Genomic DNA, 19,457 nt, shown 5'->3' with positions numbered 1-19,457 from the left:
GCAATCACTGACAGACAGGAAGCGACCCGCCGCAATCACTGACAGACAGGAAGTGACCCACCGCAATCAATGACAGACAGGAAGTGACCCACCGCAATCACTGACAGACAGGAAGTGACCCTCCACAATCACTGACAGACAGGAAGTGACCCTCCACAATCACTGACAGACAGGAAGTGACCCATCGCAATCACTGACAGACAGGAAGTGACCCACCACAATCACTGACAGACAGGAAGTGACCTGCCGCAATCACTGACACACAAGAAGTGACCCATCGCAATCAGTGACAGACAGGAAGTGACCCATCGCAATCAGTGACAGACAGGAAGTGACCCACCACAATCACTGACAGACAGGAAGTGACCCACCACAATCACTGACAGACAGGAAGTGACCCACCACAATCACTGACAGACAGGAAGTGACCCACCACAATCACTGACAGACAGGAAGTGACCCACCACAATCACTGACAGACAGGAAGTGACCCACCACAATCACTGACAGACAGGAAGTGACCCTCCACAATCACTGACAGACAGGAAGTGACCCATCGCAATCACTGACAGACAGGAAGTGACCCGCTGCTATCACTGGCAAGAAATGACCCTCCAGAATCACTGACACGCAGGAAGTGACCCGCCGCAATCACTGACAGAAAGGAAGTGACCCATCGCAATCACTGACAGACAGGAAGCGACCCGCCGCAATCACTGACAGACAGGAAGTGACCCACCACAATCACTGACAGACAGGAAGTGACCCACCACAATCACTGACAGACAGGAAGTGACCCACTGCTATCACTGGCAAGAAATGACCCTCCACAATCACTGAGAGACAGGACGTGACCTGCCGCAATCACTGACAGAAAGGAAGTGAGTCACCACAGTCACTGATATACAGGAAATGACCCCACACAATTACTGACAGACAGAAAGTGAACCCCTATTAATCACTGACTTACAGGAAGTGACCCACCGCAATCACTGACCGAAAGGAAGTGGCCCATCACAATCACTGACAGAGAGTAAGTGACCCATGGCAATCAGTGACAGACAGGAAGCGACCCGCCGCAATCACTGACAGACAGGAAGTGACCCACCACAATCACTGACAGACAGGAAGTGACCCAACGCAATTACTGACACGCAAGAAGTGACCCGCCGCAATCACTGACACACAAGAAGTAACCCATCGCAATCACTGACATACAGGAAGTGACCCATCGCAATCACTGACAGACAGGAAGTGACCCGCCGCAATCACTGACAGACAGCAAGTGACTCACCGCAATCACTGACAGACAGCAAGTGACCTTCCACAATCACTGACAGACAGGAAGTGACTTGCCGCAATCACTGACAGACAGGAAGTGACTCGCCGCAATCACTGACACAGGAAGTGACCCACCACAATCACTGACAGACAGGAAGTGACCCTCCGCAATCAATGGCCAACAGGAAGTGACCCGCCGTAGTCACTGACAAACAGGAAGTGACCCACCGCAATCACTGACAGACAGGAAGTGACCCATTGCAATCACTGACACACAGGAAGTGACCACTGCAATCACCAGTAGAAACTCTGTGGAGGGGAATGGAGCAGCCTGTGTTTTTGTACCTAAAAATCCTCAGAAGTAATGACTCTTGTAGTGTGACAAGCGGCTCACCATGTGCTAAAAGCTAATAGTTTTCAAGTCAAAGAATGACTTTTATTGTCAACCCTTCATTCTGGATAATTTCCAAGATACAATAGAGGCAATGATGGGAAACGTCCGCGTACAAAGGAACAAATACAGCACAAAGTAAACACATGAGGTTGGGGTGATCTGTGCTCTGCAGCCGGTACTGCGGGGAGCTGCGCACAATGAAGTCTGCACAGATGGGAGTGCTTCCCTTTAGGACTCATGCGCACAACCATAAAAATTGGACAAGTGCCATCCGTTGTTTTGAGTTGGATCCGATATTTGGATGGCACTCGCCATTCATGTCTATTAGCTGGTGGAAAACAACGGACTGCACTCAGATGACATCCGAGACTGAATGGAGAAATTTCTTTTATTTTAATTTTCCACATCTGAGAAAATCGGTCAGGAGGGTCTCCAATGCTATTCACAGAGTTGTGCCCTTCTCTCTACAACTAGCTCAAACTATCCTTTATTATATAATTTTCAATAAAAACTTTTTGTAGGTGGAATTCCACCCAGCGGAGGATTAGTAACACGTAAGAACAATAGGAGTCCCCCCCTAAAAAAAAATGTGAATGCGGCCATAGGCAGACCCTATAAACTCAGAGACGCCTCCCCCATTAGCGATAGACACAGCCTCCAAATTCAGATAAAGACACAACCTATTATAAAGATAAGTTTAGAAAAAGCCGCTGAAGTAACAATGAGATGTGACGGCGGAGTCTTCGAGGATATTAACCAACTGTGATAAAGTTGGTCTTTGATTTAGCGCCACGAAGAAAACCTCTTTCCTGGACTCCTGGCGTTGGGTAATGGCTCCTCGTCACTTTTTTCTTCTTAGCCTCGTTTCCTCCTCCTTTTTTCTGGCGTCCAGCACGGACTGGTGGATGTATCTAAGCAGGAATTTCCTGTGCTCCACTCTTTCTCTCCTGGGGTCCATATACTGCTCCATTCGGAAGGTGACGTTCTGAAGGACGAGTCTCATGAAGTTTAGAAAGTCCACGGTTCTTTGTCGTGTCTTTATATGGTCCGCTCTTGTGTAGTTCTCCAATATGACGATATTATCTGCTCCCAGAAGCTGGAATTGCTTCTCGACCTCAAAGTAATTCCCCCCGGATCTGTGTGTGAGGACGATGATGGGGGACAACCCTGCAAAACATGAGATTAGGGGCGGATGAGAATAACGACACCGGCATTGAGGTGGTGATTGAGTTCTCACATGGTCCTGACTGTGACCAGTGAGCCCGCGCCACGTGTCCGGGTGCTGAATATCATCATAATCACCTGTCAACTGCGTGCAGTTCCTGAAGAACGTCGGCAGGCTGCCCTTCATGTCCTCGGTCATGATGGTTTTGACACTAGGAAAGAGAAGGAAAATTAGTAATAGAGAAAGCAAATGAAGAAAATCATCTCATATGTCAGAAGCACAGACCTGCAGGACCAATATATGAACGAAGTAAGGATCAGTCATCTGCCTCATCCTCCGTGTACCCGGATAACACCTTCCTCCCCATCGTCGCTGTACCCAGATATTACCATTAGTGATGAGCGAACCTGTTCGCCACTACTTGGTACTTGCCTGACCATCACGGTGATCGCCAAGCTTGGCAAATAATTCCGGGTTGCTCTGGTGGCCGCCCTGCATGTTTGGCGCTCTTTAGAGAGCCAATGAACATGCAGGGATTGTCTGCCATGCACTGTAATGCTGCAGCCATGTTGGTTGTAGCATTACAGTGATTGGCTGGCCGCACAGCGTCATCAGGTCTATATCAGACCTGGCGCCGCCATGCTCGTCACAGTCACTCTGGAATCAGGCAGTGTAGGGAGAGGTGCTGCTGAGCTATCGAGAGATTTGCTTGTTTATTAGTTAGTAAAAGTATTCCACAACATATATATTGTCAGGAACGACACCTGAGGGGGGATCATACAATATCCCACCGCTGTCAGGATCATTAGGGATTCGCGCACACACGATCCTGATTACTCCCTACGCAGCTATCGGCAAGTGAGCAGAGAGCGTGTGGCGTACACACCTCCGGATTCCAATGCATGAATATGTGTATACGCCCCCGTACGGTCACTGCCAGCTTCACGATAGCCCAATTACGATTATTCGCTGCCACCACCGATCAAATTTGAAGCACAATACATGCCTGATCGGACGCCTGCTTTCTGGTAGCGTATGGCTTCGGAGCAGGAACGATTACAGAGCAAAAGAAACAGGACTATTACATTTTATATTTATTTCTAAAAGGGAGGCAGTGTTTATGAAAAATATACAAAAGGCTTTACAAAAGGAGACAATACAGTACAGAATATACAGTTACACAAAATAAATGGAATTAAAAAAGAACTTACTATACAGAACGCAGAGACGATTGTCTAGACATGACGTGACGTGACTGCGATTGGTTATCTGTGTACTTTTGCATTATAGCTCACGAGAAGGGCTCACAGATTCGGAAAATTATGCGTATTGCCCCTTAGCTTACCCTGCCGCTAAAAATGTGTCCCATTATTATCGGAAGTATAGAGCTTCCAATATTCCAGATTTTGTGTTGGTGCCGGCGAGACTGCAGATTTCTGTTCACCAAATGGGGATGCCCTGGGTGGTGAGAGACAATTCTTTTGAAGCTAGGAACTGCATCCTCCTCACCTAGGTGTATATTTATCAGGGTCCTGTGCCACTAGGAAACACATTCGTATGTTAATTAGGATGGACTATTGAGCTTACCACCTCTCCTGTGTACAGTGATTTGCATGGAGAGCTTCTTTTACTTATATGGCCTATAAGGGAGGGGGGAAGAGCGGTTTGGGAGAAATTTTTAATATATTCTATGACATCTCCCCCTCTTTGAGGTAGCGCAGGAGCGATTTACAGATCGCCCCTTAAGCCTACCTCATGGCCCACCCTTCCTGCTTACCCACCATTTCTTTTACCTTGCCTGTTTGTGAGACCTACCTTCCTACCCCTCATTGTTACCTTGGGAGCCAGGCTAACTATGGATGATATAGTAACTGACCCAACCTGGCAGGGGGACATGCAGAGCGAGGAGAGCAGCACACAGGGGGAGGGAGGCAGAGCACCCCAACAGGCAGGAAGAAGCAGTGTGGCGGCCGCAGACAGAAGGCAGGCAACCATTCCCCGTAACACCAACACGACGGAAGTTGCCAGTACAACTGTTAGGTCTTCCTGAGTCTGGTTGTTTTTTAAAGACTGCAGATAACCCCACAAAGGCCATTTGCACCACCTGCCAGGCCAGCATCAGCAGGGGTAGAAAAACTACCAGCCTGACCACCACCTGATCACCTGACCACCATTTCATATGCATGATCAGGCATATGAAAGCAAAGCACCTGACTAGGTAGGGCGAAAGCCAGGGTCCAGAAATAGTGTCTGCGGGTGACACCACTGCTTGTTCCGCTGTTGTGCGTGCAAGCCAATCCCCTGTCCATGGCGCATGTGAAGATGCCTCCCGCTCTGCACCTGTTGTTGCACACTCTCATCTAGCACCATCAGCAACCACGTCCATGTCCTTGTCCCAGCAAAGCGTTCATTTGTCCCTACCCCAGTCCTTGGAATGCAAGCGCAAATACGCAGCCAACGCCCCACAGGCCACACTACTAAATTCACACATCTCGCGAATGCTTGCGCTCGAAATGTTGCCTTTTAGGCTCGTGGAGATGGAAGCTTTCTGCAACCTGATGGCGGTGGCTGTCCCTCAGTACTTGGTCCCCAGCCGACGCTATTTTTCCTGGTGTGCCGTCCCTGCATTACACAAGCACGTGTCCCAGAACATTAGCCGTGCCCTCAACAACTCAGTTACTGTGGAAGTCCACCTAACCATGGACACGTGGACAAGTGCTTGTGGGCAGGGACAGTACATCTCGCTGATGGCACACTGGGTTAATATAGTGGAATCCGGGACCCAGTCGGACCTTGGGACGGAACACGTGCCCCAGACTCCAAGGATTGCGGGTCCTGGGTCAATCAGGGTTGCCCCCACATTCTACAGCACCTCATCCTCCTCAGCCTCCATCTCCGAAATGACCACATCATCACAAGCTGAAAGCACTGCAGCACTGCCTCGGCCAAGCGGAAACAGGCTGTGCTGAAGCTAATATGCTTAGGGGCAAACCGCGCACTGCTGAAGAGTAGTGGACAGTTCTGAAAGAGCAGGCAGATCTGTGGCTCACACCGCTGAACCTACATCCCGGCATGGTCATGTGTGACAATGGCCGGAACCTGGTGGCGGCTTTGAAGCGAGGCGAGCTCACACACGTACCATGCCTGGCCCATGTGCTTAACCTCGTGGTTCAGTGGTTTCTCGAAATCTACTCATATCTGCCAGATCTACTTGTCAAAGTACGCTGCGTGTGTGCCCATTTTAGAAAGTCAGCTACAGCTTCCGCCACCCTTGCCGTGCTTCAGCAGCGTTTGCAGCTTCCAGCTCACTGGTGTGCGATGTCCCCACGCATTGCAACTCAATGTTGCAGATGTTGGGAATGATTTGTGAGCAGCAGAGGGCAGTTGTTGACTACCAGCATCAACATGGTCGTCGGTATCCAGGTCAGCCTCCACACATAAGACCTCAGGAGTGGGTATGGATGGCAGACATCTGTGCCATCCTCCAAAACTTTGAGGACTCCACCAAGATGGTGAGCGGCGATGACGCCATAATTAGTATCACCATCCCGCTTCTCTGTCTTCTGAAATGCTCGCTGCTCACAATAAAAGAGGAGGCAATGCAGGTGGAGCACGATAAGATGGAGCAAGGAACCATAGAGTGTGATTACACACAGCCCAGCCTCATCTCATCCCAATGTGGATTGGGTGACAATGAGGAAGAGGAGGAGGAGGAAGAAGAACAGGAGCTAGTTTCCTGAGCCATATATATATACTACCCACACAACTGTCATACCATCTGTTCAGCGTGGATGACCTGAGGAGACGGAGGAGGAAGAGGAGGATGAGGAGAAGAGCATGGTCAGTCGTCCTCTTGGTGAGGACATGGAAGTCTTACCTGTTAGTCTGGCACACATGGCTGACTTAATGTTCCTCTGCCTTTCCCGTGACCCTCGTGTTGTACACCTTTTGGGTGACAGTCATTACTGGTTGGTGACACTTTTAGACCCATGCTACAAGAACTTTCTATCTCTTATTCTTGCGGCGGACATGTCTGCTAAAACGGGGCTGTACCAGAAGGCCCTTGTTGCAGAATTATTAAAAAAATTCCCATCTGAAAACGCTGGCGGCAGAGGGCACAGTTCGCTGGACAACCAAGGACTACAGGCGAGAGAGACACAACTTCAATCCAGCAGAGGCAGGGGAACACTGTCAAAGTTCTAGGAGAGTTTTCTCAGCCCCTCCCATCGGACATGCCCTGAGACGCGGGGTACTCTCACAAGGAGTGCAAAGTTTTGGAAGATGCTGCTGAAGGAGTACCTTGCTGACCGTACCAACATCCTACGTGATTCCGCTGTGCCTTATAATTATTGGGTATCCAAGCTGGACACGTGGAATGAACTGGCTCTCTACGCCTTGGAGGTCCTGGCCTGCCCTGCTGCCAGCGTTTTATCAGAGCGGGTTTTTAGTGCCGCTGGTGGAATTATAACTGATAAGCGCATCCGCCTGTCAACTGAAAATGCTGACAGGCTGACTCTTATAAAAATGAACAAGGGCTGGATTGGGCCAGACTTCTCAACACCACCGAATGACAGCAGCGTAACATAAACTCAAATCCAGTGTCTTTTTTTGGGAGGTGTATTCCCATGCACCTCTTCACACCAACACATGGGTATACGCTTCCTGATTTTGCCTATTTGCTCTTGTCCTCCTCCTTCTCCTCATCTTCCACCACCATATCTACGTCTCTTGCAAGGGGCATTGGAGTTCCTATAAAAATTTTGCCAGCCATTGCATTCACTGCATATGCAAGAACAGTATGGGAGACTCGCTCCTTTCTAACGGGAACACGTCGTTATTGAGGCCCACTTCTATGTGTCTTTAAATTGGTATTGGTGTTCTTCCCAAATTTTGGCAGCCGTTGTACTCACTGCATGCCCTATAACTGCTTAGCAGAACCGCTCCTTTCTAATGGGAACATTTTTAAACTGAGGCCCACCTCTATGTGTCTTCAAAGGGGTATTGGGGTGCGTCCAAATTTTTGGCAGCCCTTGCAGTCACTGCATATGCAATTACAGTATAGGAGACCAACTTGTTAATAATGGGAAAAACAAAGCATAGACAGCTGATGGCTCTCTAACAATAGTGAGGGCCGACTGCTGGCCGCCTGAAAAATGCTCGAGTTTCCCATAGACTTACATTGGGCTCGTTGCTCGGGTCGAGCACCCGAGTATTCCAATTTGTGCCATCCGAGCAACGAGCACCCGAGCTTGTTCATCACTAATTACCATCCTCCGTGTACCTGGATATTACTTACCATCCTCTTATCCTACATGTACCCAGATATGTCCTTCCTCCTCATCCTCCATGTACCCGGATATTACAATTCCTCTTAATCCTCCGTGTACCTAAATATTACCATCCACCTCATCCTCCGTGTACCCGAATACTCATCCTCCTCATACCTGGATATCTAATACCTTATTCCCAGTTTATTTATTTTTCGCTGTGAATTATACAGAATATGTGAGAACTGAGAACATTTACCTGTAAACAAAGACGGGAACGAGTAAATCGGTGACGTTGGTGTCGATGTGCATGTCCTCCACTCTATCAACAAGAAACTCGAAGTTCTTGTGCCACTCCACGGGCTCATCCAGAGGGAGGAAGTTTCCTGGAAAAGCAACCGGAGACGAAGTGTATTATGTGACCGCATTGTATCTGTGCGTCAGTGATCTTCACATGTCTATTATAGATCCAACATATTTATCTTCCAACGCGTTTCACCCTATAGTCTGGCTTCATCAGGGGACCTTCAGGGACAATTATGGAACCAGTCCTTCAGGAGACTCAGTGGATGTGCGAGTAGCACACAGGAGGAAACGCGTTGGAAGGATAAGTATGGTAGTTCTCGCATACTGTGCGTCATGCTCCTGGATTCTGTAAGGGGGTCTTATCCTGGTTAACAGGTGGATGATTCCAGATGCAGCATCTTCCATAGATTTATCAGATTAAAGTATCAGGATTGGAAGTGTTTCTGCGATCTCTGGAGTCACGACAGAAGGTAAAGATGTAGGTTTATTGTCGACGCGTTTCAGAGTCCACTGACTCCTTCTTCAGGACAATTATACATAAATAGCGAGGAAATCCAGACATTCATAGTTTAAAGAGAGACATTTTTTTTTAAAAAGGCGCCAAGTTCAGGAGTATGTACAATCACATATCAAAACACCGCATACGAGGTTGTATAAGTACGTATATTTGTGCTGAAAAATGACATAATAAAAATAAAAGATAGAATAAAGTGAATTCTTCAAAAATCATTGTCAGTATGATGCGATGCGCTCAAAGAGACACGATCCTAGTGATTAGTGGGGGAGAGAAAAGAGGGAAGCACCAATTGATTTGCTACACCAATCTGATTCATCAGAAATTGTAGTATAGTTCTTCTGATTAGCTATGTCTCTTTTACTCATGTGCAGGCATTGCAGGACCTTAGGTATACATGGCTATGACTACTGTTATAGTGACAGTTAGCTAGTTGCTAGTGGTCATAACCATGGAGACCTAAGGTCCTCCAATGCCCTGCACATGAGGAAAGAGGCATAGCTAATCAGAATAACTATACTACAATTCTAATTAGAGGTATTTGCTAATATTATTATCATCACACCTACTACATATTGGGATAGGATCTTGGAGATGGGAGTACGCCTTTAATTCTCCACTCTTCTCATCCTTGTATGCCACTTATAAAACTCAACCTGTGGGTGAGTGGTAATAAAGATCATACCTTTATTCATCGAGATGGAGTTTTTTTTTTTATTTAAACCGCTGTTTTTCTAATAACCATTAATAATTTCAGAGAGCGATATATAACAAATGTATTGTTCTGTGTTTTTCCACCATATAGTCAGTAACGCTGCCGCCTGTGGTTCTAACGATGGTATTTATGTTTTGGCTCTGGCTGCAGTCTGTCTAGCTTAACATAGGCGTTTTCATTTCTCTGTTTATCACCTTTTGGGTGCATCTTTATATTCTGTCCCTCCAGCGGGCGTTTCCTGCTGGTGATAGATTCATTTAGATGTCCTGACATTGTATTGATGTTTGGAGCCAGTCTGAGAGTTTCCAGCAAAGAGTTTTCACTTTGCTGTTTCTTTACTTCACTTTGCACCTTTCTTCTGTTTGTCTTTAGAAAGTAGGCAGAGTATTTGTCATCAGTATTTGCCTTATTATTTGTTTGGTACTTTGTTATTTACTTTCCTCACTCTGGGATCTTTCCTTTGCTCAGCACTTCTCTTGCCTTATTATTTGTTTGGTATTTTGTTATTTACTTTCCTCACTCTGGGATCTTTCCTTCGCTCAGCACTTCTCTTGCCTTATTATTTGTTTGGTATTTTGTTATTTACTTTCCTCACTCCGGGATCTTTCCTTCACTCAGCACTTCTCTTGCCTTATTATTTGTTTGGTATTTTGTTATTCACTTTCCTTACTCCGGAATCTTTCCTTTGCTCAGCACTTCTCTTGCCTTATTATTTGTTTGGTATTTTGTTATTTACTTTCCTTACTCTGGGATCTTTCCTTTGCTTAGCACTTCTCTTTCCTTATTATTTGTTTGGTATTTTGTTATTTACTTTCCTTACTCTGGGATCATTCCTTTGCTCAGCACTTCTCTTGCCTTATTATTTGTTTGGTATTTTGTTATTTACTTTCCTCACTCCGGGATCATTCCTTTGCTCAGCACTTCTCTTGCCTTATTATTTGTTTGGTATTTTGTTATTTACTTTCCTTACTCTGGGATCTTTCCTTCACTCAGCACTTCTCTTGCCTTATTATTTGTTTGGTATTTTGTTATTTACTTTCCTTACTCTGAGATCTTTCCTTCACTCAGCACTTCTCTTGCCTTATTATTTGTTTGGTATTTTGTTATTTACTTTCCTTACTCTGGGATCTTTCCTTCACTCAGCACTTCTCTTGCCTTATTATTTGTTTGGTATTTTGTTATTTACTTTCCTTACTCTGAGATCTTTCCTTCACTCAGCACTTCTCTTGCCTTATTATTTGTTTGGTATTTTGTTATTTACTTTCCTTACTCTGAGATCTTTCCTTCACTCAGCACTTCTCTTGCCTTATTATTTGTTTGGTATTTTGTTATTTACTTTCCTCACTCTGGGATCTTTCCTTCACTCAGCACTTCTCTTGCCTTATTATTTGTTTGGTATTTTGTTATTTACTTTCCTCACTCTGGGATCTTTCCTTTGTTCAGCACTTCTCTTGCCTTATTATTTGTTTGGTATTTTGTTATTTACTTTCCTTACTCTGGGATCTTTCCTTCGCTCAGCACTTCTCTTGCCTTATTATTTGTTTGGTATTTTGTTATTTACTTTCCTTACTCTGGGATCTTTCCTTTGCTTAGCACTTCTCTTGCCTTATTATTTGTTTGGTATTTTGTTATTTACTTTCCTTACTCTGGGATCTTTCCTTCACTCAGCACTTCTCTTGCCTTATTATTTGTTTGGTATTTTGTTATTTACTTTCCTTACTCTGGGATCTTTCCTTTGCTCAGCACTTCTCTTGCCTTATTATTTGTTTGGTATTTTGTTATTTACTTTCCTTACTCTGGGATCTTTCCTTTGCTCAGCACTTCTCTTGCCTTATTATTTGTTTGGTATTTTGTTATTTACTTTCCTTACTCTGGGATCATTCCTTTGCTCAGCACTTCTCTTGCCTTATTATTTGTTTGGTATTTTGTTATTTACTTTCCTTACTCTGGGATCTTTCCTTTGCTTAGCACTTCTCTTGCCTTATTATTTGTTTGGTATTTTGTTATTCACTTTCCTTACTCCGGAATCTTTCCTTTGCTCAGCACTTCTCTTGCCTTATTATTTGGTTGGTATTTTGTTATTTACTTTCCTCACTCTGGGATCATTCCTTTGCTCAGCACTTCTCTTGCCTTATTATTTGTTTGGTATTTTGTTATTTACTTTATTCACTCTGGGTTCTTTCCTTTGCTCAGCACTTCTCTTGCCTTATTATTTGTTTGGTATTTTGTTATTTACTTTCCTCACTCTGGGATCTTTCCTTTGCTCAGCACTTCTCTTGCCTTATTATTTGTTTGGTATTTTGTTATTTACTTTCCTTACTCTGGGATCTTTCCTTTGCTCAGCACTTCTGTTGCCTTATTATTTGTTTGGTATTTTGTTATTTACTTTCCTTACTCTGGGATCTTTCCTTCGCTCAGCACTTCTCTTGCCTTATTATTTGTTTGGTATTTTGTTATTTACTTTCCTTACTCTGGGATCTTTCCTTTGCTCAGCACTTCTCTTGCCTTATTATTTGTTTGGTATTTACTTTCCTTACTCTGGGATCTTTCCTTCACTCAGCACTTCTCTTGCCTTATTATTTGTTTGGTATTTTGTTATTTACTTTCCTTACTCTGGGATCTTTCCTTTGCTCAGCACTTCTCTTGCTTTATTATTTGTTTGGTATTTTGTTATTTACTTTCCTCACTCTGGGATCTTTCCTTTGCTCAGCACTTCTCTTGCCTTATTATTTGTTTGGTATTTTGTTATTTACTTTCCTTACTCTGGGTTCTTTCCTTTGCTCAGCACTTCTCTTGCCTTATTATTTGTTTGGTATTTTGTTATTTACTTTCCTTACTCCGGAATCTTTCATTTGCTCAGCACTTCTCTTGCCTTATTATTTGTTTGGTATTTTGTTATTTACTTTCCTCACTCTGGGATCATTCCTTTGCTCAGCACTTCTCTTGCCTTATTATTTGTTTGGTATTTTGTTATTTACTTTCCTCACTCTGGGATCTTTCCTTCACTCAGCACTTCTCTTGCCTTATTATTTGTTTGGTATTTTGTTATTTACTTTCCTCACTCTGGGATCTTTCCTTTGTTCAGCACTTCTCTTGCCTTATTATTTGTTTGGTATTTTGTTATTTACTTTCCTTACTCTGGGATCTTTCCTTCGCTCAGCACTTCTCTTGCCTTATTATTTGTTTGGTATTTTGTTATTTACTTTCCTTACTCTGGGATCTTTCCTTTGCTTAGCACTTCTCTTGCCTTATTATTTGTTTGGTATTTTGTTATTTACTTTCCTTACTCTGGGATCTTTCCTTCACTCAGCACTTCTCTTGCCTTATTATTTGTTTGGTATTTTGTTATTTACTTTCCTTACTCTGGGATCTTTCCTTTGCTCAGCACTTCTCTTGCTTTATTATTTGTTTGGTATTTTGTTATTTACTTTCCTCACTCTGGGATCTTTCCTTTGCTCAGCACTTCTCTTGCCTTATTATTTGTTTGGTATTTTGTTATTTACTTTCCTTACTCTGGGTTCTTTCCTTTGCTCAGCACTTCTCTTGCCTTATTATTTGTTTGGTATTTTGTTATTTACTTTCCTTACTCCGGAATCTTTCATTTGCTCAGCACTTCTCTTGCCTTATTATTTGTTTGGTATTTTGTTATTTACTTTCCTCACTCTGGGATCATTCCTTTGCTCAGCACTTCTCTTGCCTTATTATTTGTTTGGTATTTTGTTATTTACTTTATTCACTCTGGGATCTTTCCTTTGCTCAGCACTTCTCTTGCCTTATTATTTGTTTGGTATTTTGTTATTTACTTTATTCACTCTGGGATCTTTCCTTTGCTCAGCACTTCTCTTGCCTTATTATTTGTTTGGTATTTTGTTATTTACTCTATTCACTCTGGGATCTTTCCTTTGCTCAGCACTTCTCTTGCCTTATTATTTGTTTGGTATTTTGTTATTTACTTTCCTTACTCTGGGATCTTTCCTTCACTCAGCACTTCTCTTGCCTTATTATTTGTTTGGTATTTTGTTATTTACTTTCCTTACTCTGGGATCTTTCCTTTGCTCAGCACTTCTCTTGCTTTATTATTTGTTTGGTATTTTGTTATTTACTTTCCTCACTCTGGGATCTTTCCTTTGCTCAGCACTTCTCTTGCTTTATTATTTGTTTGGTATTTTGTTATTTACTTTCCTTACTCTGGGATCATTCCTTTGCTCAGCACTTCTCTTGCCTTATTATTTGTTTGGTATTTTGTTATTTACTTTCCTTACTCCGGAATCTTTCATTTGCTCAGCACTTCTCTTGCCTTATTATTTGTTTGGTATTTTGTTATTTACTTTCCTCACTCTGGGATCATTCCTTTGCTCAGCACTTCTCTTGCCTTATTATTTGTTTGGTATTTTGTTATTTACTTTATTCACTCTGGGATCTTTCCTTTGCTCAGCACTTCTCTTGCCTTATTATTTGTTTGGTATTTTGTTATTTACTTTATTCACTCTGGGATCTTTCCTTTGCTCAGCACTTCTCTTGCCTTATTATTTGTTTGGTATTTTGTTATTTACTTTCCTCACTCTGGGATCTTTCCTTTGCTCAGCACTTCTCTTGCCTTATTATTTGTTTGGTATTTTGTTATTTACTTTCCTTACTCTGGGATCTTTCCTTCGCTCAGCACTTCTCTTGCCTTATTATTTGTTTGGTATTTTGTTATTTACTTTCCTTACTCTGGGATCTTTCCTTTGCTCAGCACTTCTCTTGCCTTATTATTTGTTTGGTATTTTGTTATTTACTTTCCTTACTCTGGGATCTTTCCTTTGCTCAGCACTTCTCTTGCCTTATTATTTGTTTGGTATTTTGTTATTTACTTTCCTTACTCTGGGATCTTTCCTTTGCTCAGCACTTCTCTTGCCTTATTATTTGTTTGGTATTTTGTTATTTACTTTCCTTACTCCAGAATCTTTCCTTTGCTCAGCACTTCTCTTGCCTTATTATTTGTTTGGTATTTTGTTATTTACTTTCCTTACTCTGGGATCATTCCTTTGCTCAGCACTTCTCTTGCCTTATTATTTGTTTGGTATTTTGTCATTTACTTTCCTCACTCCAGAATCTTTCCTTTGCTCAGCACTTCTCTTGCCTTATTATTTGTTTGGTATTTTGTTATTTACTTTCCTTACTCTGGGATCTTTCCTTTGCTTAGCACTTCTCTTGCCTTATTATTTGTTTGGTATTTTGTTATTTACTTTCCTTACTCCAGAATCTTTCCTTTGCTCAGCACTTCTCTTGCCTTATTATTTGTTTGGTATTTTGTTATTTACTTTCCTCACTCTGGGATCTTTCCTTTGCTCAGCACTTCTCTTCTTGTAGGTAATTCGCACTCTGCTCTGCTCTCAGAAACATGAAGCTCTCAACGACCATTTAGGCAGTTTAGGCAAGGAGTAAACATCTCCTAGTCTGTGGTCAGGGCTATCTCTGCACCTGCAGGCTCCACTAGGGACTGAGGAGTCAGGATATCTAGTCTGTACAGCAACTGGCAGGTTCTATGGAAGTTTTTAGTGTATAAACTATTACTTCCAAGTGTATAGCACCGTGAAAAGGACCACGTTTAAATTCTGTTATAATACTATATGTATTTTCTCAGGAAACATTGATTTTCTCGAACTTACATTTATCATGGGCAGACAAAGTTATGATGCTTCTTTTTATACAGTATAATGTCAGGAGATATTTTTTTCTACAAGAGTCGCCATACTGTATTTATCTTACGTTTGCTGGTTGTACTCAGGTTATGGACGTCGCCTCTTTCTAACCAATTATGGATGATGCTGGGTTAACAGTTGTCATCGTATTTAATATATATTTCTATTGAAAAGAGCAATTTTTGTCAGATTGAGATTGTCTATAGAGATTGTCCAAGAAGTTGAGGGACTTATTAGTGATCTCCAGGGAGAGCCGCGGTGGAGCAGGGGCGCCATTATCCTTCTTATGAAGTTTCTGGCCGGAGTTTTGTACATATAACAATGGAAAGTAACATCAATACCCGAGTCATCCCGATCCCCTGTTCCCTCTACTAGATACCATTGTTGGGATTTTCTAACATATTTCGGCATTGGTCCATGTCCAGTCTGTACTATGCACTTTTTTGTCCTGATTTGGATATTATTGGATGTTAAGATTCTAAATAATTAATTATCCATTGTCTACTTTTTAAACTATTTGGAACTATGTTTAATAAAGAAATGATACAATGTGTTGATGCGATGTATACCAATGAGACAGGGAAGAGAACCCCTATCTCCTCTTACCTATCTCATCAGAACAGTACAGTACAGTACAAGATTTTATTTAGCATTGATTTTTTTGGGTCCAGCTGTTGTAACATGTATCGAAGTGATGATATAACCAGATATGTGACACAAGACCCATTGAAATGGAGAAGTGACCATGTAATACCGGGCAGAACCGGGGACATTCTGAGTTGGGCACCTCTCTAGGATTTACAGATGCCCTAATAATGGGACAACCCTTTCATCGTTGATCCACCCAATCGTTCAGTCATTCACACGTTGTAGACATTGGGATAATAATGAAGATTCCCCACTCACCCAGCTGAGTATAGACCTCCACTGTCTCGAAGTTCTCCATTTTGCCATATCCTCTGTTGTCCACTATGGTGATGTTCTCGGTCAGGTTATAGGACCTTCGTGACAACGTCACCGCGCCATCTGTAATCTCCTTCCCCCCAGACCTTGCCGGCTCTGTAAACTCTCCATCATCCAGGACGTACTTACAAGAGTTCACAAGGGCCGATTTACCGTGTCCCATGTGACCAATGAGCTGCAGGAGAACCCGCGAGTACCCCTGGCTCCCCCGAGGACCACTGTCCAGACTGAAGGTCTGGATGTATCTTCTCAGCTGGTGGTGATCCATGCCGGACGTCCTCGTTCACTTTCGTGTGATGTTATATTCACTTTTGTTTCCTCTTTCTTCACTTTCTACTTTCATTTTGTCGTAATATTAATGGTCGGTCAGGACTCTCATATTGTCAGATCTTGGGGTTGGACTTTGGTCTCATTTGGGTTTCATAAATGTTCCAGCTGATGGGACCCCGTGTACAAATATAGGACCCCGCACCTTCATTCTCCCCAAGTCACCGGCTCACAAGGGCGCAACACGCGAGTACACACCCTCACATACCGGACTGGCAGCATTCTGAGGAAGGATTAACCATCTGTGGTCACAATCTACTAGTGACGGAAACGTCTCCGATAAGCAGAAAGGTATAAAGACTCCTACTAAGACTGAACGTGGCTGAAAAAAAGCTGCGGAGACCTCTCAAGCCCAAAGTAATGCCAAAAATGTACTCCGTTCTGTGAAAACGTTACTAGCAATAGGATTATTTTCATACTAGTCTAATACACATACATATATAGGAGAACAACGAGTTAATTGGCATAAAACATATAAATTTTTATTACATCAAATATTTAAAAACATACATAATAGAAGACAAGATGACATAATTCGGATAGTATGGAAACACTAGTTGGACTGCCAATGTGGTAAGATATGTAACAAAAAATATATACATATATGATCACGCATAGGGTCGAAGTGGGTCATGAGCAACATAAGTAATGAAACATCAGGTTAGTATATCAAAAATAGTGCAATGAATATAATAATATATATTGGGAAATAGTCCATAGATATTCCACAGTCATTGGATTTTACAATTACCCTATATATCAGATGTCCATCTAAATGATGCTCCCGCCCACAAATAGTCAACACGTGTCACAAAAAATGTCCAAAAAATTGTATCCCACCACATAGCAGTCCCTAGTGTAGAGACACTAATTAGATTGCCACTGTGGCAAGTGTATAGCAGAAAATACATATATAATCATGCGAATGGCTACAGTGGGACATAACTGAACCTAGATGATATAACATAAGGCAAGTACATCAAGACAATCCTGATAGACATAGTAATGGATCAGGAAGTATTCCATCAAAATCCCGTAGTCATTGAATTGACACTAGCCATATGCATCAAGTATCCATCTAGGTAATGTACCCACACACCAGTAATCGAATATATATCGCATAAAGCATAAAAAAGTAATCCCATACCACAGAGAGTGTCAGGAGGAGAGTGAGGTGCATGAAAGAACGCACAATGGCAGCCCCAACGCGCGTTTCGCGGTCCGCAACGACCGCTTCCTCAAGGGGAAGTGATGTATAAAAAGGAAACCGGCCTAAATATACCCCATGATGTCGGTCACGTGTGGCCCCACGTGACCGATCACCTGATAATTATGGGCGGTGCCTATAGACGGCGCACGCGCTGTCATGATCCGCCCGTAGAGACGCGACCAAGCCGTCAGGAGCAGGCACGCAAAGCACGGGCGCGCAGCACAAAATTGTGCACGAGCGCCCGCGCGCGCACCCACACCACAGAGACAGCTGATCGCATGTCCACGGGCAGAGGAGACAACACGCGCGCACAGCACCTGCAAAGTAAGTCCGGCTGGAAAATCAAATACACAATAAACACATAGTGTGAGGAGAGTGTCAAAAGCAATAGTGTTCGTCCCCACAGAGTTCCAAATAGATAGTGAATCAGAAACATACTGCCAGGGATTCATCCCAGGCCCAAGATACAAATAAATACATAGATCCAGCCATGGTGACGTCCCAATAGATTTTAAAGCATTGACAACTCGATCCTTGAGTCCACTGTATATTATTTAATATCCTCCAGCCCAGGCTATATATCTCTGCTGGGGAATATCCGGTCTGAGTGAAGAAAATTTAAAAGAACTGAAATAAAGAAAACAGAATATAAAAAAAGAAAAAATAATGATAAGAACAACCATTGATAAAAACTAAGTCAGAACGTTCATATCCATATGTGTCTTGCTCGTTCGTACGAACGAGCAAGACACACCTCAAGAAATTATCTACTTTATCCAAACACACAACGCCATAATCGTGACGGACAGAGCAAAATTAGATATGTATCCACCTACAATCACGAGTGGGAGAATATGAGGGGCATTATGATGAAACATTGGAGTATATTGGCGACCGATTCCTCTCTGGGATCTATTCTTGGTGACTATCCTCTAATGACCCCTAGGCGATCCAGTAATCTTAGAGACATTTTGGTATCTAGCCACTATGTTCCCGCTAGACCAAGTCTCTTTGGCTCCCGTGGCCCTGTTGTGGGAAACTATCCGTGCGGTCGCTGTCGTGCCTGCGCCAATGTCCTGCGATGCACCACGTTCGCGTCCTCGGATGGCTCAAGACAATTTAAGATTAAGCAGTACGTTTCTTGTGGTACTAGTAATGTAATTTACTATGCGACTTGCGACTGCTCATTGATCTACATTGGTCTAACGTCCAGAGAGCTCCGAGTACGTGTGCGGGAGCATGTGCGGGACATTGGCGCGGCCAGGACGGCGAGCGATATCACGGAACTTAAAACCATCCCTAAGCATTTTAAGATGGCTCACAATTGCGACCCCGGATGCCTTAAAGTTCGTGGCATTGATGTTATACATATGGGCACCCGGGGTGGCAATGTGAAAAAGATGCTGGCCCAGGCTGAAGCACGATGGATCACCATTCTAAATACCCTTTCCCCTCATGGCCTTAATGAATCCCTCTCTTTCTCATCCTTCTTATAAATCCATGGTCACACCTGATTATTTATTTTATTTTATTGTGTTATCGTCCTGCCCCTATCTTATGGATATGAACGTTCTGACTTAGTTTTTATCAATGGTTGTTCTTATCATTATTTTTTCTTTTTTTATATTCTG

General features: G+C 43.2%; 1 protein-coding gene across 1 annotated transcript; it reads right to left on the bottom strand.

The window, feature by feature from the left end:
• Window positions 1-1,692: 1,692 nt before the first annotated feature.
• Window positions 1,693-16,863, bottom strand: LOC141161278 (uncharacterized). The gene is made up of 4 exons (XM_073646076.1): window positions 16,233-16,863; window positions 8,367-8,493; window positions 2,978-3,051; window positions 1,693-2,842 (listed from the first exon to the last, which is right to left on the bottom strand). The coding sequence occupies exons 1-4, from the start codon at window positions 16,555-16,557 to the stop codon at window positions 2,517-2,519; spliced, it is 852 nt and encodes a 283-aa protein (XP_073502177.1). The 5' UTR covers window positions 16,558-16,863; the 3' UTR covers window positions 1,693-2,516.
• Between the last annotated feature and the right edge of the window lie 2,594 nt (window positions 16,864-19,457).

This window comes from Phyllobates terribilis, unplaced genomic scaffold (assembly GCF_046119375.1).
Source record: "Phyllobates terribilis strain yellow unplaced genomic scaffold, ASM4611937v1 Scaffold_9__5_contigs__length_417890890, whole genome shotgun sequence".
Lineage (NCBI taxonomy): Eukaryota > Metazoa > Chordata > Amphibia > Anura > Dendrobatidae > Phyllobates > Phyllobates terribilis.
Note: the sequence above shows the minus strand (reverse complement) of the source record. Positions and strands in the feature narration are given on the sequence as shown.

Excerpts from the sequence above, each read along its gene's own strand:
- LOC141161278 (XM_073646076.1), bottom strand. The coding sequence starts at position 16,557 with ATGGATCACCACCAGCTGAGAAGATACATCCAGACCTTCAGTCTGGAC. Across the intron at positions 8,494-16,232 it reads GGAGGTCTATACTCAGCTGG|GAAACTTCCTCCCTCTGGAT; the intron begins GTGAGTGGGGAA and ends TTGCTTTTCCAG. Across the intron at positions 2,843-2,977 it reads GAACTGCACGCAGTTGACAG|GGTTGTCCCCCATCATCGTC; the intron begins GTGATTATGATG and ends CATGTTTTGCAG.